This window comes from Eulemur rufifrons, chromosome 4 (assembly GCF_041146395.1).
Source record: "Eulemur rufifrons isolate Redbay chromosome 4, OSU_ERuf_1, whole genome shotgun sequence".
In the NCBI taxonomy this organism is placed as follows: domain Eukaryota; kingdom Metazoa; phylum Chordata; class Mammalia; order Primates; family Lemuridae; genus Eulemur; species Eulemur rufifrons.
In genome coordinates this window covers 19,554,337-19,576,124 of record NC_090986.1, presented here as the reverse complement: position 1 = coordinate 19,576,124, position 21,788 = coordinate 19,554,337, and the positions used below count along the sequence as shown (strand labels likewise).

The 21,788-nt window shown below is 44.2% G+C and overlaps 1 protein-coding gene across 3 annotated transcripts in view; it reads left to right on the top strand.

The window, feature by feature from the left end:
• Nucleotides 1-21,788, top strand: part of STK24 (serine/threonine kinase 24) — a 110,602-nt gene that overhangs the window by 38,711 nt on the left and 50,103 nt on the right. For 2 of the 3 annotated variants that reach the window (XM_069467054.1, XM_069467053.1), the window contains exon 2: nucleotides 13,728-13,958. In XM_069467054.1, the coding sequence (XP_069323155.1) occupies nucleotides 13,728-13,958 (231 nt within the window). Of the gene's footprint in view, nucleotides 1-11,465; nucleotides 11,544-13,727; nucleotides 13,959-21,788 lie in introns of those variants that run through there. The other variant, XM_069467052.1, reaches the window with a different exon arrangement.

The window sequence follows — 21,788 nt, the reverse complement described above, 5'->3', positions numbered from 1 at the left end:
CTGATAAAGAGTGAGATCTAAGCTTGTTAAAATGAGAGAAGACCTTTATGGGTTAATAGGCTTGATTTAGTAAAACTGCCCAGTATTACTTTCAGCACAGAATGCCTCTTGAAGTTTAATGGTCAGATTAATCTGATGAGATGTGTTTTCAGGGTATTTTATTTGCTTGCAATTAGCTTTAAGTTTTCTTGCTCATGGGAAAAATAATTTGTATTAAATAGGAAACTGGTATAAAGTTCAGCCATACTTAAAATCTACAATAGTATTTAGTCTCTTTTTGGGACCATGTTGCATTATATTATACACATGGCTTGTTCTCAGTAAGTGCTTTGGCCAGTGTTTTAGTGATTTCTGAAAACATCTTCAAAATTGAGTGCTGTTTTAAAGATGACCTCACGGTGCTTGCTGAAAAGTCTCCATCAATCCTGGTGAAGGTGGCAGTGATCAACCATGTTACCTCTACAATATGTTTGCAGTGGGCCTCACTTTTTTCTTTTTACTAAGGTGGATTTGATCCCCAAACCACCCTGTGAGATAATATTAATACTTTAGGCATCATGTGACTGAGAAGTTAAGAACTTGCTCAAGGTCATGCAGCAGTGCATTACAGCTTTTGATTCCACAGCTTTTGATTCTTTCTTCCGTGCTCTTGTTATTGTATTTTGTTGTCAGAGCTTGGGAGACAGTGATCCACATGCTCGAAGTTTGGAATCAGATGGCCGTGAGTTCCAGTTCAGACTCTGTGCCCTTGGGCAAATCACGTAACCATCGTAAAATGGAGATCAGGCCAGGTGGGGTGGCTCTCACCTATAATCCTGGCACTTTGGGAGGCCGAGATGGAAGGATTGCTTGAGGCCAAGAGTTCTAGACCAGCCTGAGCAAGAGTGAGACCCCCATCTCTGCAAAAAATAGAAAGATTAGCCAGGCATGGTGGCACGTACCTGTAGTCACAGCTACTTGAAAGGTTGAGGCTAGAGGATCACTTGAGCCCAGGAGTTTGAGGTTGCAGTGAGCTGTGATCACACTACTGCACTCTGGCCCAGGAAACTGAGCAAGCCCCTATCTCAGACAAATAAACCAAAAAGAGGGATCATGCCTCTTTTAAAGAAGGCACTCAGAAATGATGGTGACTTTCCTCACAGCTTCATTCTGCCCAGACCACATGTAAGGATAGTGTCACTACTTCCAACTGCAGCTGTCACCTAATCTGTATCACTGAGAAGGCCAGAGATTCTGAAACTCTAGCTCTTTTATGAGTGCCTTATGTATTCCAGTCATTTTGCAAAACATTCTGATAGGTTCAATTAAGTTTCTGCTCAGAAATGGTTGATATGATTTCTCTTTTACAAACTATCTGAATTAAGTATATGTGTTGTTGAGTGGGAGCCGTGTGGACCTCTTGGCAAGTGGTTGTGTGTATGTGTCTGTCTACACACACATGAGTGCACACACACAGCCAGTGCCTTTTGCATTGTTCCTTTGCTGTCATTCTCCTTGCACTTGGGCTTCTTGTCTAACTTCGGCTCCCTTCTGAGGCTGTGGAGTACAGCTTCCTTTCTTGGGCCCTACAAATAGACCCTTTCTGTTTTAAAAGATTTAGTAGTTACCATTATAAGGAAGTTAAAAGGTTTACGGATTTCTGTCAGTTCTTTCTCGTAGATCTTTCGTTTATAGTTCCTAGCATCACTTTTTAGACCCAAGAGCTTTGTAATCTGGGGTAGGGTCATCTGTCCTTCTGGGAGGCATGTGTTAGGACACCACCCAGGCACACCACCCGGGCCTGCAGGGGCCTTTGACCCTCCCTGTTGGGTGGTTGGTTAGTCTCCACCGTGTGTGTCCTCCAGAGAGTTGGCCTCTGTGCCTGACGGGTTGTACAGACGTTTCCGTCTCGCTTTCTGAGGATGTTCACTTGGGCCTCCTAGAACTTGACTTTGTCCCTTTCCTAGGGGAGAATAGCCCTCAGTATTTCCGTTGATTTTAGGATAGCGCAGTGGAAAGTGCAATGGTTTGTGACTTAGGTGGCCTGGACTTCTGGCTCTAGCTCGCATGACAGGCTACTTTGAGAAACTACTGACTCTTGAGCTAGTGTTGTCAGAAAGAATAGGTCAATATTAACTATACCAAAATTAACTACAAGCAGTTTCCATTTATTAAGTACTTACTATTTAGCAGATGCTGTATAAGGAGCTTTACTTATATATATTCTTATTTCATTCATTCAACATCGTAAGAGGTAAATAGTGTTACCTGCTTTTACACAGATGTAGAGACAGATTTGACACGGATATGGGTGGTTCAGTGACTTGTGCTTCTAAACTTGCATTGTTCATTCTACAACATACGGCACCGTAGAAACCATCATTTTTGGCAGGTGATTTTAAGCATTCAGAAGGACAGCATTGAAGAACTCTGTCCAGTAACTTATTTGGGAGTGTGTGTAGTGTCTTTCCTCTCTAGGTCTTGTGTTACTGCTGCTCAGATGAGGTACCTTGCAGAATCAGAGCAGAGCAGCTCTTTGGTGCATTTGGGCCTTGCTGTTATCTAGGCCACAGCTGCATTTTCCTCATCTCCTCCATGTAATACTCTGAATTTTGGCGAAGCGTTTGTTTTCGAGTGCTTGGCTATGTCTGACGCTGTTTTCTCAGAAGGCTTGGGCGTTGCTTGCAGATACACATGCTGCTCACCTCCTGCCAGGTTAGGCTGGCAAGATTGTAAGATGTGCTTTTAAGAGGTAGATAGTAATCTCAAGGGATAGGGAACAGCATATAAAATGTTGTTAATACAGTTTTGGTAAGTTTTTGCCCCACAGCATAAAAGATTTGCTCTGGGGAAAAGGAGGTTGGAGCTGCTAACTTTGCTGGGTTGTCAGGTTTGAATGAATAGGAATTTTTCACCTGTAACAGTGAAGTAACAGTGGTCTCTTTGGGACAGAAGAAATAAGGTGTAGAGGGGCACAAAGTTGGACTGGGCTTTATAAAAAAATGTCAGTAACTTTTTAAATAAATTCTTACAAGAAGTTGCAAAAATAATGCATAGTTCCTGTGTACCCATCACCCAGCTGTATCTTACACAACCATAGTACACTGTTAAAACCAGGAAATTGATACTGGTCCCGTATTGTTAGGTACGACTGTAACTCAGATTTCACCAGTTTTTAGATGCATTTTTGTGTGTGTGTGTGTATAGTTCGGTGAAACTTTCACATGTATAGAGTAAACATCACCACAGCCGGGATGCAGAACTGTTCGGCTCCACAGATACTCTTCCTGTGTGACCCCCTTACCTAGCACACCCTTCTCCTGTCCTAACCCCACCAGCCAAGGATCTGTTCTCGAATTTTGTCACTTTGAGAATTTCCCGTGAATGGACTCTTGTAGTATGCAACCTGTGGTGCTTGTAGACAGAGTTAAAGAGTTAGACAACAAGAGGGCAAGTGATTAGAAAGGAGCTTTGGGGCTTAGATTCAAAGCTGAGCTGTGACCTCAGTCTTGAGGACAGTGAGTCATCCCTAGCTGTTTTAAGCAGTGAAGGAAAACCAGGAGCTTCTAGGAAGCTTAGCTCTGTCAGCAGGGCCCAGGCTGGTCTTAAAGGGGGTCGGTGGAGGCGGCTGCAGCTGTGGGTGAGGAAGGGCCAGGAGTGGAGTCAGGCAGTGGCCTGGAGGGGACTGTGTGGGGAGCCGTTTCAGAGGACCATGGCACAGTCTGGATGTAGGGGTGAGAGGAGTTGGGGTACAGAGATCTCTTTGGAAATGGTGGTAACAGTATTTGTGATGAAACACATGGAGAGGGGAGCGCGGGGCAGGAGAGACCGCAGATGTGGAAGGGCGGCTGGCTGGATAAGGTCAGCACAGGTCTGTCGGTGGTAGGGCTAGACCAGGCTGGCGCATGGGCCAAGTTGGCTGAATAGGTGGTGACTGGCTGGGGTGAGGGTGAGGGGTGGGAGGATCTGGGCTGGAGTTCAGCTCCAGGAGGAGAGACTTTGAGATTCATTAGAGATGCTTGCTATGTTCGAAAGGCAGGAGAGGCCGTGCCTACCACTCACTCACCTTCCCTGGCCCAGACCCAGCTGTAAACTCTAGTGTTCTCTCTGTTGCTGTAGTAAGTAAGGTGGTGCGGTAGGTACCAGCTATTAAAACACATCAACTTTAGACAGTTTCTTTTTGTTTTCATGGAAAAAACAAGAGAAAAACTTAGCTTCAACCAGAGTAGTCTAGTCTGGCTTGACTAGGCAATTAGTATGCTGGAAGCTAAGTAATTTTGAAAGTTGATTAGTAATGCCACATGCATTTTTCATTGTCAGAAATGATCAAAAGAAAATGGTAATAGCTATTCAGGTTTAAAAATATAAAATACTTATGTCATCTTAGAGCTATTTTAATGAATTCTTTCAAGGGATTATGAAATATAAAGTATTATAGAATACTTTTATCAATTATTGTGGAATAGCTCAGCTTCCGAACCACAGAAAGGCAAAGCTTTGAAATTTCTCTTTATAAATCTTGAGTGGGTAACAGGAGACTTCACACTTTGATTTTCTCCTCAAAGGAATCGGAGTCCTGAAGGCCAATCTAAAGTTGCTGGTTTTGCCCTCCTGCCAGACTGGGCTGAGAGGACCAGGTTTTGCCTTTTTATTAGATGAGAAAGAACATGAAAATGCCCACTTTTTGGCTTTCTCAAAGAGCACAGAATCAGTACATAAAACAGAGTAAACATCTCAAACTATCCTCCTTGTTTATTGAGGTTTAGTCACCTTGCAAGGTAGTGTGGCAGTGACATTGGCAGGGCGAATTGATAAATCATGGATGTTTCGCTTGAATATGTGAAGAGAAGCAGGACTGTGAAAGTCCCCAATCTGTCCCATGCTGACCCTGGCTTACTGCAGCCAAAGGAACATTGAGGGCTGACCCACACCCCCATGCAGATGAGGGTTCAGCATGGGCAGTGACAGCACAAGGTCCTGCCTGGTGGCAGCTGTTTCTGTGTCTGGCTTCATGGAGCGCTAATCATTATTGGTTCAAGGAGTTGTGGCTGGGATTGCTGTCACCGCAGGGCACTTTCCTTTTGCTTTTGCCATTGAGTTCTGGAGAAGCACAGGTGGTGAAGTGGGAGGAGGGGGCCACTGTGGCAATAGGAGGGAGCAGGCATTCAGGTAAAGCAGGTGGCCCTGGCCTTCCCCTTTCTCAGAGGAATTTTTGATAGCTTGCCTTTGGCCCCCTCCCATCTTGTGGTGGACTTCTGGCCCTGCTCGTGTGGCTGGAAAGTTAAGGTGAGGCAGCGTCGGGCTGTCCCACTTTCTTCATGACTGAGCCAGTCACTTGTCCTCTGCGTCCAGGGTCCTCAAACTGCATTTGAAAAGGCCCCTCTCAGGTTTGCCTGCAGTGCCTGTGCCCCCTAATCTTTCACAGGGCAGGGGTACACGTGGACTTGGGTCCAGAGAGGAGTAGGCGAGGGGGCTGTCGATTGACTGTGGGAGAGTTGCCCAGGCGTTGGCACAACCTCTGTGCTTGTGGTGTGCTTAACTCTGACCCTGCCTTTGGGGTCATTCCGCTGTCCTCACAGTGGCCTGCAGAGCCTCTTCCCAGCATGCCACGTGCCCCTGTGTGGCCCATAGTATCCCCACCACTCTTCTCATGGGGTGTGGTCTTTGCCCCATCTTCTACCTGTTCTCCGTCTCTGGGCTTTGTGGGTGAAGTGGAGGAGAGAGGGAGAGCCAGACTTTGGCGGGAGATGCATGGGTGGCAAGCTGGAGAGCTTAATGAGTTCAAGGGACCAGCCGCTGGAGTGCTGAGGAAGGGAGCGCAGAGATGGTATGGTGGGGCTAAATAGATTTTCAAAATAGGTCAGATCTTTTCTTTTGTCTCTGGGTAAGAGCTTTACATGAACTGTCTCAGTGACTTCAGATGACAAAGCTTAGAGGAAAGTACTTGTCTCTGTCCCACTTTACAGATGAAAAAACTGAGCAGAAGAGCCTTGGTTGTAGGGCTGGCAGAGGGTGGAGGAGAAGAGCAGGCGCCTGCCTCCTGCATCCTACAAGTCTTATTCCCTTAAGCCTCCATCATTAGAAACGTCTGTAAAAGCTATAGAACAATCATTAGAGTTTATTTAACCTAGCGTCTGCTGTTTAATTAGGTTGCTTTTACTTCTAAATTCTGTTTTGAGTTTTAAGATGCTTTGGTTGTGTGCCTCTCCTGGGGCAGGGTGAATGAGTGTCATCTCCTGGAGAGCCTTAGGACATGTGTTCGGAAAGGACCATGGATCGTTTCCTGGAATTTGCTGATCAAATTCTGGACACGTACACAGAGGTGACGCCGTGGACCATGTTATTCAGATGCGGAGGACCACTATCCACAGACTCATTTTCATTAGATGTTTGCAGAGTGGAAATTGGCCTGTTGTACTGACCCCCATGTTAGGCTAACTTGCTCCACACAATCACTGCTGTATATGTGTTCAGATCCACTGGGAAGAGACAATCACTTAAATCTGTAACAACTGGGAAATAGAGATTTGTTTTATAATTTTCATCCGCATCCTTTTAGAATTTATTACGATTTTGTCTAGATATGGACATATCACTCTCACAGTGAATGGTCAGTCTTTTAGAACTGTTTGAAAAATTAGAGGGTTCATTCGTGTATGCCTAAAGTAGTAGTCAGGATTAAGAAAGATATGTATAGGCAATGTAAATTTTACATGAGAATTTGGCCACTCAAGATTTTTCTTCAAGTCTAGTTTCTTAGTATCTGAATTGAGTTTAGATGGGCTTTTTCCTTAGGTGTCCCTAATGGGCACAAATGCATATTTGAGAACTCATGGCTCCAGAGTTAGGTGGCTTTGTGTCCAGTGCTGCAGACCAGTGGACATCGGTGACCTGTCCTTACTATACTGTGTGGTGGCATAACAGGTACTTGTGCTGTACACACCTTTGTTGATTTCCAGTAGCCCTGGGCTTCTAGGAGATCCCAGGCTTTTGGGTAACTGGTTGCACCGAAAGAGGATTCTTCCATGTGATACTCGGTGAGAAATTTCTGTAACATTCTTGATTCCAGTTTCACCCGGGGCACTTTGCCCTGGGATTTTCAGCTCTTCCTGTGATCCTGGAGCCCAGGTGGGTGTTTCCACGGGTATATTGAGGGGAGTGGCTTGGGAATATTTTCAGAGCCCAGACTTGTGCCTGGGCTATTTGATTTGAGGAAATGTATCGTCTATTTAATCAGTTATTAATGATCCTGACCTTAATATTATTGAGTATAATATAATACATGCCTTGGTTTTCCTAAATCTTGTAGGTAAAAATAAACAAGGCAAGTTATGAGGATGGCCCAGAATTTAGCTGCCTGTAATTTAAAGAGACAGATGATCTGGTGGTGTCATGATGAGAAGGGTGTTAAAAAAGAAAATAAAGCCACCAGAAGTCAGAAAATCAAGTGTCATTTCCCTAAAGTTTTTATTTAACCCTGCGGCGCCCCCAAATGGGAAGTTGGGCTGTTTCTAAAAACGGGTGGTGAAGGTTTTGGGGGAGTTGGAAAGTTGTGAGTATGTGAGTGCCTTCGGTTGCCAGGCACTGCAGGGGATGTGTCAGACACCTCGACTGGTGGGTGCTAGATCCTCACTCTCAGTTGCATTTAATTCAGATAGATAGTATTATTTATTACTGTTATCTCTTCCCTGCCCCCCCAGCCCTTCCCTCAGAGCAGGAAGCCAAGGTGTGTGGGTGTGAAGCTGCTTTGGGGGTGCATGGCCCAGTGAGCATAGGAGTGGTGGTCACACCTCCCCTCTGCTGCCACTCCTTGGGGTGATCCCGCTCCACTGTGGGAACGGGCATCTAGTTGGTATTTTTTGAGTGCTGGGTCTGGGGCCTGAGCTGTGGGCTGCTGTGTACAGGCGACAACCAACACCGCCCCCACGCCCAGCGTTGTTGCTCTAGGAGAGGTGACTTCTTGGAGGGGAACGTTGGGGGTGGGTGCTGTCCATGTGTCCTCACCTCCCCCTGCTTCAGAAAAGACCGAGCCACTGGGCATCCTGACTCGTGCCTGGTCCTTGGCTGCAGGCTCAGCTTCCTTGCAGTCGAGGTGGGCGGATGGGTGGAGGAGCCAGCAGGCCTTTCCAGTCTGAGGCCATGGCCAGTGCTTAGTGCAGCATAAGCGTTTCTAGAAAGGTTGGCAAAATGGCACCTTTGCTGCTAAGGAGATCTGCTTGTCTCAGAGAACACATTCTGGCAGCTGAATCTTGAGGTTCTTATTTGAAATAGGTCATCTTTGGTGTTGATTTTCTTCTGGCCACGGGATGATACTGTATGGTAATGAACTTATGCAAGAATTGCCAATGGGCGAGGCTGCCTGCACAGGGAGCCCTGCTTTGTTTAGCGCCCTGGTGTCCTGTCTTAGCAGATGGCTCCCTCTTGCCAAGGGCTGTTTTTAGCCAGGTTTGCTTGCTGACCGAGAGGCGAAGAACTCTGAAAGGCACAGGACACTGGAGCAGATGTAAGACAAGCAAGGACCACTCAGTGTACAGGTGGCAGATTCCTGGAAAGGTCTTTTGGGAAGATAGTATAAGAAATAGTGGAAACAGCTGTTTTCCAGGCTGCCTTAGACCAGGCAGAAGGAAAACAGGTAGTTTATTAAAAATATAGCATTCCTCTCCGGAGTATAGAACATCTACCCAGACCCTCCGTGGACACTTTTCTCCTCCAGTGATCTCTGTTGAATTCTATTATCCATTGTTGTGCAAGAAATCACTCCAGCACTTGGTGACCTAAACAAGAATGATTTAATATTTCTCACAGTTCTCGGGGGTGACTGAGGGGTTTTCCTGCTGATCTGCCTGAAGCTCATTCATGTGGTTGTGGTCAGCTGGAGAGTGGCTGGGGCTGGGCTCGGCAGGGACAGCTAGGGCAGCTGGGCCTCTCCCTCCCGGTCTGGCATTCAGCTGGGGTGTTTAGCTAAGTGTATCTTGGTTCTTCTCCATGTGGCCTCTCCAGCAGGCCATGACAGGCCTCTTCTTGTGTTGATGGAGGTGTTCCAAGAGGGCAGGGTGAAAGCTGCAGGACCCCTAAGGCTTAACCTTGGAAATAGTACCCCGTCACGGGAATCGGAAGGCGAGCCCAGATTCAAGGTGTGGGAAAACAGACTCTGCCTCTTGATGGGAGCAGTGGGCAAAGTCACATGGGTTCGGACACGGGATTGGTTACTTATTGGAGCCATTGTCATGACAATCTACCAGCTTGCCTTCCAGTCCTGAGGGTGCACACACATGCAAGACACACTCCTCCCCTCCCGTCCCCCCTTCCCTCCTGGCACAGCATCAGACACAGCGTCTGAGTCCTCTGCCTGCATTGGGGCGGATGGGGATGGGGCTGCTAGCTCTCTGGCTGTGGCTTCTCTCAATTCAGAGAGCATCATCTCAACAAACAATGGCACACAGGGAGAGGGAGACTGCAATATATACTCCTGTTCAAAGCAGGGAGGGACACGAGGCACCTGGCCGTAGATGGTCCGTAGCAGTTCCAGCGTCGAGCTGGGCACGTGCTGTCAGGGTGTTTGTTGGGGCAGCACCTAGCTTCTAGCATCAGTCTTTGTATCAGTTGTCTGTTGAGTAACCAACCAAAATCTAGTGGCTAAGACAGCAGACTTACTATTGCTCATAATTCTGTGGATTGACTGAGTAGTTCTGCTGGGCTTTTCTAGGCTCTCTGCAGTCAGCTAGTGGCATAGTTGAGGCTGGGTGGCCTAAGGTGACCTTATGCACATACTGGGACCTCAGCTGGGCTCCGGGAAGTGGCTTGATGCATCTCTGTAACCACACTGTCTTTCATTCCTGGCCTTTCCTGCCTCATGGTCCCACGGTTCTGAGAAGTGAGCTCTGTGAGCCCTCTCAGGGCCTCAGCCTAGCGGCCGGCAGCATCCATCTGCCACATCGTAATGGTCGAAATAGAACAGGACCAGCGGGCAGACTCAAGGGCCGGGGCAGCCGACGCTGCCTCTTGCTGGGAGGAGAGCCAGAGCCACACTCACAGCGGTATGGAACCAAACAACCAGGATTCTTTAGTGGTTATTTTTGTAACAATCTCTCACATGGTTCTCAACAACATTATAATGGTTTGGATAAATTCTTGTCAAGGTCTTTTAAAATTAATCCTCAAAAAGGAAATGCCACTGTTTTCTTAGCACGGGTGGGGCAGTTAATGGAGGGGGGTGATCAGTTGACCTGATCTGTGCTTTGGTGGCATGTCATCTTGTCGAGGCTGCCTGGCCCCCTGTCCCTGTTCTCCTTAGGAGTGACTCTCCAGGTGTGGTCCTTGGACCAGTAGCATCTGGACCCCCCAGGGACGCCCTCATTCTTGGGCTCACACCAGATTGACTAAATCAGAAACTTGGGGTGGGGCTGGGCAACCTAAGGTTTCTACCAAGGCTTCCAGGAGATTTGAGAGCCACTGCTCCTGGGAGTTCGTGGTAGTTGACTCTCTTCTGGCTCCTGCAAATCGGGTCTTCCTGCTTCCAGGGTCTCATGTCTCTGAGCTCGGAGGGTCTTTGCAGAGTCTGACCTGGACTCTGCTTGTGCCAGGTGAGCCTGGGGCTTTCTTACTGCTCAGGATGTGTAGTGACCATGCCACTCGTGCCCAGGCACACGTCCCTAGTCTCCCTCAGCCTACAGTCTAGCAAAGGAGACAGTGCAGGACAGCCGGAGACTGTGGGAGGACAGGCCAGTGCAGCAGCGAAGTGATGAATTCCGTGTGTATATGTTGAGCTTTAGGTGTCTGGGTAGAAAGAGGAGACACCTGGCAAAGTAACCCATCCTGGGAGTTTGAACTCAAAAGGCAGGGCTGGAGCTAGTGTGAAAGTAGTCACATATGTGGTCACTTAAAACTGTTTCCCTAAAGGTGATTCATCACCAGAATCAGTTGGGGTATTGTAAAAGTGTGGATTATTTCCCCTACCCTGCCTTGTGTGACTGTGAGTGTCCCCTGTGATCTGGCCAGGTGTGGGAAGCAGGGTCCCAAAGCCTGAAACTGGCTGGCACCCCTGGGGAGAAGGACTAGGGATGCAACCTTGCGGGGGATGCCCTGGCTGGCCAAGGTGGGGTCTGTGTGAGAAGATTCTTCTGGAGCGAGGGGACTGGAAGACGACAGTGGAGAGCCGGCTGCCTATGCCAAGGGACTGGAAAGTTAGGAGGAGGAGAAGGGCGTGGTTGACGATGCTCGCACGCATGCACATCACTGCAGCACTGGTGACCAGGGCCAGAGCGGAGCAGGGTTGCAGCCGTGGGGACGGGACTGGGCAGGTCCAGATGACTTTGAGGGAACTTGGGAGCAAGGAGAGAGTGAAAGAGATGGTCAGGCGGGCTGCTGCTGTTTGTTCTAAATGGGAGGAACCTGAGTGAGTTGCCAAGGGCAGAGAGCCAGCAGGAGGGGGAATGAAGAGGGAGTGGGAAGGGGGTTACTGGTGAAGCCATATCCTGGAGGAGAGGATGGATTCCAAAGCTCCACTTTTGGGATTGGCCTTGAAGAAAAGGAGGGCCACCCCATCTCGTCCTGGAGGGAAAGAGGTAAGGGGGAGGGCATGGAAACAGCCAAGGACAGAGTGAGTACATTGCATTACTCTTAAAAAAGGAATTCTTTTCTTCCCTGAAAGCCTTGAATCCTGGCAGTTGGTGCAAGAGAGCAGGGTGGAGACGCAGGTCAGGGCGTGTGCAGGTTGAGTCAGATGTGAGGCTCCCACCCAGGATTCTTTGGCATTCTTTGAGGATATTCCCCAAAATGACTTTGAAGGGTGCTCAACTGGAGTACTTCACAGGTTTGAAAATCATCAGAGGATATTTTAGGGCTACCCACTAGCTTTAAAAACAGTCCTCACTTAAGCAAATTATCCTGGGCTCTGACTGCTGGTCATTGACTATCTTGGTAAACCCACGGGTCTTGGACTGCATTTTTTAAAGCCTGGAGGCTTCCTGAATGTTTGTGTCTTAAAAGACATTTGAAACAGTTCCATGACAGAAAACAGTTCAGCAGCTGCTTAGAAAAAAAATTAAATGCATCTCTATTAATCACCCAGCCTGATATGCTTAGTGCAGTGCTTCAAGTGGAAATGAAGTTGAATAGTTTCATTTTTAAAAAGTAGTTGTTTGTTTAGCTTTTTATGAGCCAGGAGAGAATCGTGGCTATAAGTATAGCCCTTGTAATGGCCGTGTCCTTTTGTCTTGGTGACCCCAGGACACGTTGTATATATAACGTCCAGCACACAGACCTTATTTTGTTTGTGTTTACTAAGGTGGTTGGTGGGTCTTGTGAGCTTCTTCCTTGTTCAATGTGCAGTCTTGAAAATGGGGCAGGGGCTCTGGCTCTTTGTGTGAAGGAGGTCACCTGTGACTGTTCGTTCCTGTGTCCCAGGCAGGTGCCATTTCCATGGTGGACATGCTGTGGCACAGCAAGGCCTCTGAATTGGAGATGGGCCGACTGGCTTTCAGCAGTTCCCTTGGGAAGCAGTTGCTTGGGACTCAGCGTGTCTTATCCGCGGAAGCAAGTGAGCAGCCAGCCCTGGCGGTGCTGGGGCTCACTCAGCTCCTAATGCACATGTGACCCCCGGATGCCCACTGCTCTGTGGGTGCCTCCTCCTGCTGTATCTCTTATTCTTCCTTCTCCTTGTCCTCTTTCTTTACATTCTTTTCATTCTTCCTCCTCCTTTCTCCCTTTTGTTCCTTTTCCCTAGATTTCAGCCTCTTTGAAGGGTTGGTAGACCTTTGAGGGTTGGCCCGGCATCCTCTCCCTCATCTGTACTGTTTGTGCGGGAAGATATGTTTGTAGTGTTGGTGGATTCTAGAGTCCCCTTGAGCTCTGTGGGGTTCCAGGCTGGTGCTTGTTGTGGGGCACTGCTGGCACTTTGGGCCAGGCAGTGACTTGTGGTGAGATGTGCAGCATCCCCAGCTTGGCTTGCTCAGTGTCATTATTGCCCCTCAGTTCTGTGCTTGACAGCCCCTGGGGAGGACAGGTTACTGCCCCTGTTCGGAGTTCAGCTGCTCACACATCTCTGGACAGCATAGCTGTTGGGATGGGAGCTTGAGTCCTGACAGCTGGACTGCTTGGAGATGAATACTCTGTAGGGTTTGCAATAATCAGGTGGGTGGTTAAGAGCTGTTAGAAACTATTTCAAGGGTATAGCATTTACACAAGAGAATACAAGTTGTTTTTTGTTTTCTGGGATCTGGTAAGATTGTTATTGTTTACATGAAGGCAATAGTTATTGATAAAGATACATAGTTACAATATACTTTATTTTTGTTATTATATGATATAGCTAGTTAACCTATGTTTTAGTAAATACCCATCTGAATTTAGGAAATTTGGGGGATAGGATGGGGTGAAGAGTGGAATTTTTGCTTAGACAAGCGTGGATTTTTCAATAAATCCACATAATCCCGACATGTTCAAATAAGTGTTTAGAATTTTATTTACTCATTATCCAAAAGCTGGAGCCTTTTCAGTTTTTCTAATCTAGCTGGGTAATTGTTCTTGTTTCACACTTGCTGCATTTAATAGTCTGATGCACACATGTAGATGACACCTGGAAATCTTATTTCCTGAACCCGAGGAACTGTGGTCACCATCACCGTGGTCCCTGACATGGAAATCAGATCAGTCCCTGAAAGATTGTCGCCTGTAACGTTATAAATCACAAAAGCAATCATGACATCATGAGGTATTAAAGTTTCCCTCCTTTTCCTTTTCTCCTACAGAACCTAAAAGCAGATCCAGAAGAGCTTTTTACAAAACTAGAGAAAATTGGAAAGGGCTCTTTTGGTGAGGTGTTCAAAGGCATTGACAATCGGACTCAGAAAGTGGTTGCCATAAAAATCATTGATCTGGAAGAAGCTGAAGATGAGATAGAGGACATTCAACAAGAAATCACAGTGCTGAGTCAGTGCGACAGTCCATATGTAACCAAATATTATGGATCCTATCTGAAGGTAAGGCTTAAAATAACGAGATCTTCCATTATGCAGCGCTTGACTGAGACGCGCGCAGTGGATGTGAAGGACTCTAATGTAGCACAGCAGGTTTTCGGAGGAAGGAGAAATGTTTTGACCTTTGCGATCAAAAGAGCCTGGCTTTGATGGTTTTATCATCTTAATGTCACCGATAGAAATAGAGTTTTGGTGAAAGTGTTTGATTTGAAATTCTCTTTCAAATAAGAAAATATTTCTGAGTGGGATTTTTGTCATCAAAAACTGTTACAACTTATTAAGTTATAACAATAACCATTAATCATCTAATTTTAGGATAGTTTATGATTAGTCTTAAAAACTCATGCCAACCCAAGAATATTAATCTTTTGATATTTTCAGTCATCAGCTGTGGTTCAATTTAATGTTGTTAAAAACTGCTGCTGAGAATTAATGATGTTGATTAGCTAGTTTATACTTTTAAGAATGCTAAATAAGTATGATAGATAATTGCTTAAATGAAATAGTAGTTATAATAATATAACACTACAAATTGTCCTTGATCATCACCCGGTTCTTTAAGTGGGGAAGAATAGTATTAGAAATGGTTTTATGATCCTGCATAGAGCCATTTTACCATTTTAGGTAGTTGTAGGGTAATTTGTTTTACCACTAAGAAAATTCAAGATGACTACTTGTGTTTCACGTTCTTTGATACATGGCTGTTTCACTGAACTTATTAATGTAGTGTCTTTTAAAATGGGGTTTTGGAAATCTTAAGATTTGGTGAAATTAACTCTGAAATAATTCTTGTGGAAACGAAAACTTTATAGAAAGAAGCGATTTCCTGAGGGAGGCAGAGATAAACGTGAATGATTTGGTCTAGGCCTCCTCCTCTCCTAGGCTTATTCTCTAAGTTCTCCAAGTTGCAGCTTACTGCCTCTCTGATACAAGAAAGCATACTGTAGGTTTTGGTTTTGTGGAAATGTGATGATGAGGTATAAATCAAAGGATGGGAATTTGGAGAACTATTGATTTACTAAAATGAATATTTAAAGGAAATCAAGATTGGTAATTTTTTTTTTTTTTTATCCCCCCATTGTGTAAAGGCTGTCAATATGTCATAGGTCAAATGTAGCATTTTGAAATGGAAAGAGTGAGTTTTGGGGTCAGGTGTCCTGGACTTGAATCTTGCTGTCATTTACTTTGGGGTGTGGTCTTGAGTGAGGTGAGGTTTGGTTTTGTTTCGTTTCCTTTCGTTTCCTTTCTTTTCTTTCCCTCCCTCCCTCCCTCCCTCCCTTCCTTCCTTCCTTTCTTTCTTTTTTTCTTTCTTTTTAAAAACCCTGTGCTTTCTCATATGTAAAATGGAAAATCATGGTATATACCTTATTGTTGCAAAATTAAATGGACTTAAGTATGTGAAAGTACTGGCATGTAGTAGGTACTTAACACATTGACTGCCACACTAGAAAAAAAGTTTTTTTCCTTGCGGCCATGATGTTTTATTACTGAAATAGAATAAAAACTTCAAAAACAAAATGATCCTTTTAATGAAATATTTGTTATTTTTTTATTGTTTTCTGTGCATGAGTTGTATGCAACTTGAAAAATAGTTCTCGAAGCTCCCAACATGAAGAGATGTGTGAGTTACATATGCTTCACGAGGCCCCAGGCTCACAGCTAGCCGTGAGTTAAATACAACTCACATAGCAGTTAATGAGTGTTAATTTCCTTCCTTAATTGATAGAATTTATACATACCATATCTCTTAAATTACTCTACAGTGAAGGTAATTTGCAGTGAAGATACCTGATGAAGTCAAAGCGAGAAGATCAGGTCCAAAGAAAGGAGGAGGGAGAATGCCAACAACAGACATGAATGTTGCAGTCAGTTTGTGTCTGGATGGGGCACAAAGGGGAAACACTGTACGTTTTATGATTCTCGTGATCCAGGAGGAGAACACATACAGCCTCCACGGGGGAGTGCCAAGGTCGTCTTGATGTTAGGTCTCTATTAAGAACAAATAAACAGGTAATGAAACTCAGCTTGGACTCTGTCCACTGGATCGCTTAATATCCTCTGAGAAATGACTTCAACAGAGTGTTACAGTAAATTCAGAGTTGGGTTTCATGTTGTATTTTAACATGAATTATGATACCTTTGGCAAAGAAAGTGTGGAAGAGCCTCATAAATATTTGGTGATTTATACCAGGTAATATTTAACTATGGAAATGAAGGATTAGAGGTTCAAAGTGTCTTCTTGAACCTCAGCTCCTTAGCAGAAGTTTTACTGCATACTGGAATAGATGGCTTTATTGTGGCCAAAGAAGGTGTTACCTTGATGGTACTTATCTAGAGATTCCCTCCAATGTGTCCTACTCTTACCTGAGTTGCTAATTTTAGAAAATTAGGTTCCAGATCAGCCTAACCTTGATTTAGGGGTGCTCAGTGTACTTTGTTTAATTAATATGATGTTAGTTGCTGTAATAAACTTCTTAAAGGCATAATGACTTCAAACACAGTAGAAATTTCCCACTTGCCAATTGGTTGCCCTGATCTGTGGGCTGTCTTCCTCCAAACCCTGATTCAGGAACCCAAGTTCCTCTGTCTTGTTTTCTTCCATCTTCTACACACGGCTGTGCTCAGCTTCCATAAGTCAGTGTGGGGGGAGATAGAGAGGCTCACATGTGGGAAGTTTTTATGTGCCCAGGCTTAGACATAAAGCACTTTATTTGTGTCCACATTCCTCTGCCCAGGAGTCAGTCATCACCACACCTAACTCAGGGGCAGCTGGGAAATGTCACTGAATTGTGTGCTTAAGGGGAAGAGGAAATGGGCTTGTGCACAGCTGGCCGAGCTTTGCCAAAGCCACTTACTCTGTAAAGGAAATGAAATAACTCATGAAGTGGCTTTCTCCACCGGCTGCCTTCAGGTAGGATGAAGTTTTGATAATTTTATCTAAAGTGCTTTTATATGTTTTATTAGGTGAATTTTCCTTACCACAAATTGGCACTTACCACAAGAATGTCAGCAATAATGTCAGCATGGTGAAAAGTTGCCCTGGATTTTTTTAAACCACATAAAAGAGAATTCTGAGCTGCTCTTGTTAAACAGTAATTATTTATAATTGGGCAGGACAAGAATCCAGATCTGTAATTCCACCTACCCATTCCTTGGCCTAGAAGAGGACCTTCCTTGATAAATCAGGCTGTTCTTCCACCATCTTGTTAGGCTTATGCCATTTGGATTAGTATAGTCCTAACTGTCTAATAAGGTACAGATTAAATTGATTTGTAAGACAAATGGGTCTTTGACACAAAATTGGAAATGGTTGTGCTTTATGTTACCATTTTAAAACATTCCATTGTATTCAGAGCTAGTAGTCTTAGTTCTTTAAGAGGCAGTTTTAGAGAGGGCCTTAGAATTTCGTCTTGTGTTAAGGGACTTTTACATAACAGGGTTGGACAAAGAAGAGATCAGCAGAAAGTGGTTTTCTTCATTGCTTCATTCTTCATTCGTAGTTATGTTTTGGTTTCATTCATCTAGTCCTGAAAGAGACATTAAAAACAATAAGTGGCTAAATTTATTGACTGTTACTGAGGATCAGGAGAGTGTTGTTAATTTTGACTGTAGCAACGATCGAGTCAAAGAATTGCTTTGTAGTGTATTTTTTTCCTCAAAGATTAAAAACAAAAGCAAGGACAATAATTTAGGGGGGAGAAAGAATAATTCAACAGTGAAAATTTCTGTTTATGTTGATGAATGTGAGGCCTGGAATGATCTTGAAGATTATTTCATACCATAAAAAAACTTCATACATTGTAGTTGAATTTTGGGGAAATTAAACCAGCTAGAATATTTAATTAGCCATAAGCCTCCGTGTCCCAGGCATTATACCACTGGAGATTTCTACCACAGAAATACCACCCACAAAGTCAAAATGAAACTGGGGGTGTGGGTGTGGGGTGTTGTGCAGGAGGATGGGGCGGGGAGAGAGGAGAGAGAGAATGCGAGTTTTTTTGTTTTGTTTTTTAGTGAAGCAGTGGAGACATAGATCCTACAGAGGACAGGGTGGTGTAGTACAGGATTCTGAGCCTATTTTCTGTTCATGCAGCATTCATATGTGCTGCACATTCTCTTCGGCAATAGAAATCTCGTGTTTTTTTGTTTTAGGGAGATTGCCATCCTATCAGAATCTCCATATTGAGATTACTTGTAGTTATAGACAGAATTTTAGTCTCAGATCCTAGTACTGAAACTCAACTGTCTGGGTGCTCTATGGGCTTCTGACTTCCTGAGGATAAAATGCAGATAAATATACTTTTCTTACAAGATTACTATAAAGATAGAGATCAGTATGTAAAGTGCTTGGCATGTAGTAGATTCTTAGTAAATCATAACTTAATTTTTTTAGTAAGGGAAAAACTGCTAATGACTCAGAATTCATGATTTTTAAAATAGATTGTTAGCATGCTTAAAGACAAGATTTATCATGTTCTTTTATCATAAATTAATTAGAACTCTCAAACATCATGCCAATTTAACCAAAGCTAATCAGGTGCAAGGCCAAAAAAAAAGAAAAAAAAATTGTGCTTTTCAAATTTTTATGTCCCGTGGTGGTCTTTACTATAGTGTTGTTATTAAGGAAATGTGCTGTGGACTGTTTGTCTTATAGTGGATTCCGATCCCCTTCTTACAAGTAAGTTTTCATCACTTCCTAAAAATTGTCAGGGTAGTTTTATCCATCAGATTCACCAGAACACTAATGTGGGAATGTCCCTTCTTGAGCTTTAGAAAACTGAGTACTCTATGTGGGTACAAATTATTCTAGTAAAGGGCTGATTGTGTGGGTACATTACAGATTCATAATCTCACTTCAGAGTTATTTTTCAAAGTTTTATTCTTTGGAATTCTGGTTTGTCATTTGCTTTTTCTTCCTTTTCCAAAGGGAAAATTGTAGTTTCTGATGAAAGAGAAAAATCAGCCGTTTTACCCTTAGGGAAAGAAGTACAAAAAATATTGATAATAATGGGCGGCATCTCTGTGAAAGAAGCTGCTGCATAGGTCACCATCCGTGTGCAGTCTTGGTTTATGCTTCTCGTCCCACATAGCCATTAATAGATGCTCTTTGACTTTTAGATGCATCCTAGGTTGGACAACAGAATATAATCGGCCCACTATATGCTGTCTCTCCAGGAAAACAAAACACACACACACACACACACACACACACACTGTGATTCTCTGACTTTTATTTATTTATTTATTTATTTTGAGACAGAGTCTCACTCTGTTTCCCGGGCTAGAGTGCCGTGGCGTCACCCTAGCTCACAGCAACCTCAAACTCCTGGGCTCAAGCGATCCTTCTGCCTCAGCCACCTGAGTAGCTGGAACTATAGGCGTGTACTAGCACGCCTAGCTAATTTTTTTTTTATATATTTTTAGTTGTGCAGCTAATTTCTATTTTTTTTTTTTTTTTTTTTAATAGAGACGGGAGTCTCGCTGTTGCTCAGGCTGGTTTCGAACTCCTGACCTCAAGTGATCCTCCCGCCTTGGCCTCCCAGAGTGCTAGGATTACAGGCATGAGCCACTGTACCCAGCCTGTCTAATCTTTTTATATCTCAGAGAAGAAATATTAGTCTGGCTACGTGATAATGCCCCCTGTTGGAACACGTGTCTGCATTTTACCTTCATCACACCTCTCTCCCAGCTGCTTCATGGCAAACCATTCTCTTGTATTGGCCTCTGGTTTCAGGCTTATTTAGGAATACAGATGGTTTATGAGTTTCTGAAAGCTTTTTAGTTCAGATTGTGCCTGGTATGTGTGAACTCTCTCATGCCTCAGAAATTTTTATCAAAGTGCAGCTTCTTTTTCATTCATGTCTTTCCTCCTTCCAAAGACAGAGTCCCAGCAATACTTTCATTGAGGTAGAGAAAATGCGATACTATTTTAGTATATACAGAGAGATGACTTGCACCTTATTTGAACTAGAATCAACAGACTACATTTTAAAAGGGCCAGAGAAGAAAGTTGGGACTCTACCATATGGAGGAGTTCTTGTGCAATCTGAGGAGTTTGTGGTTTTTACAGAGAAGAGAACATGAGCCACTTAAATCCAGTACCGTGTACCTCCTGCGACCACCTTGTGTGTACCTTTCCTCATCGAAGGTGCACATGCGACGTGTGCAGTTTTGATTGTCACTACTTGGGGGTGTGGGTAGAGGTCAGGGATGTTCCTCCGCATCCTGTGGTGCACAGGACAGCTCCACAACAATGAATTACCTGGCCCAGCTGTCAGTAGTGCCACACTGAGAAAATCCTTTGTCCCAGAAATAAGGATAAGCAATGGTATTTCTAGGGCTGATGTTTGGGACTCTGGGAATACCCCCAAGGGTATTTTGGACAGAGAACCTCAGGGACCACGGTTGTGCCCACTGTGACTTCTATGGCCATAAAGATGTGGGCTTGGCCAGCACCCTGAGCAGGATGTTCCTGGACTCGGGACGGTAGTTTTCTGTGGGGCTGCCCAGCCTTTGCATGTAAGGCTGTGGAATTTCACACAGCATCTGAGGAGGATGGTATCTGAAAGGAGCTTTTCTGGTTACTTCTGGCGTGAGACAGGACAAAAGGCAGAACCGTACGGGCTGCAGAAGCTTGCTCATAGCAGGGATTGTTCACATGAGTGTTGACTGTGACCCTTGCTGGTCTGGTGTTCGTCATAAACTCAGCTTTCTGCAGTAAAGCAGTAGGTCCCTCAAAGGAAGGGGACCACTCCCTCACCGAACTGTCTTAATAGGAAGTTTGTGCTTCTCCCTTGGATACTTGTGTGCTTAGTACAAAATTAAGTTTCCCTGAGATGTTATTTAGCATCTGGAGTGGTGCTGTGTTCCTGGAGGCCCTCACCTGGCTAATATTTGCATGTTTTACACCAAACTGATGATGACCAGGGTCAGAAGTAATTATCTGGTTTTGAATTTTGACCTTGATCGTTACAGTAGTGTTAAGGAATGAGAAAGCAAGTGAGGTGCTGATATTTTGCTTTCTTTTTTCCACTTTTTTCTTGCTGTGTTTTTGGTTTTCTTTTTTAATTTAAACGTGGTATGTTATTCTTCGTGCTTTTAAAGCGGAGATATTTCCATTGTAGCCTGTTTGAGCTTTGGATTAACTTCTTAGCCAATAAAATGACCTCTTTTATTCCGTTACATCAATTGTTGGTGTTCTGTTTCTTTCTGCCTTTATGGACCATCTCCATTTGTGGTCATCAGATGAGGAGAGTTGAGTTTTTCGTATTTTGCAGTTCATGGCACCCTCATCGTTGATCTATGTCAGATCCTTCTGTTTTAATGTTTGTATCTTTAATAGATAAAGCATAGTTTTGTGTACTTTGTATGGGTTTATTTTCACCTACAGCATAATTATTTGAATTTATATATAGTAAAAGTCACTTTTTTGTGTGCATTTTATGTGTTTTAATATGTGTATAGATTCTTATAAGCACCCCCCACCCCCCAACATAGGATGCAGAACAATTCTAATATTCCAAAGAATTCCTCCCACCCTGGGCAACCCCTGGTCTGTCCTTGCAGTTCTGTTTTTTTCCAGAGTGTCATAAGTGGAATCACACAGTATACAACCTTTTGTTAGTGGCTTTTTTCCATTTAGTATAATGCATGTGGGATTCATCCATGTTCATGCATGTATCAGTTGTTCCTTTTTATTGTTGAGTGGTACACCATAGTATGGATAGCCGCATTGACCTATTGAAGAACATTTGGGTTGTTTCTACTAGCTTTAAAATTTTGCCTTTCCCATTTTAGTACGTAGAGTGACAAGCAGCTGTGGGGAGGAGGCAG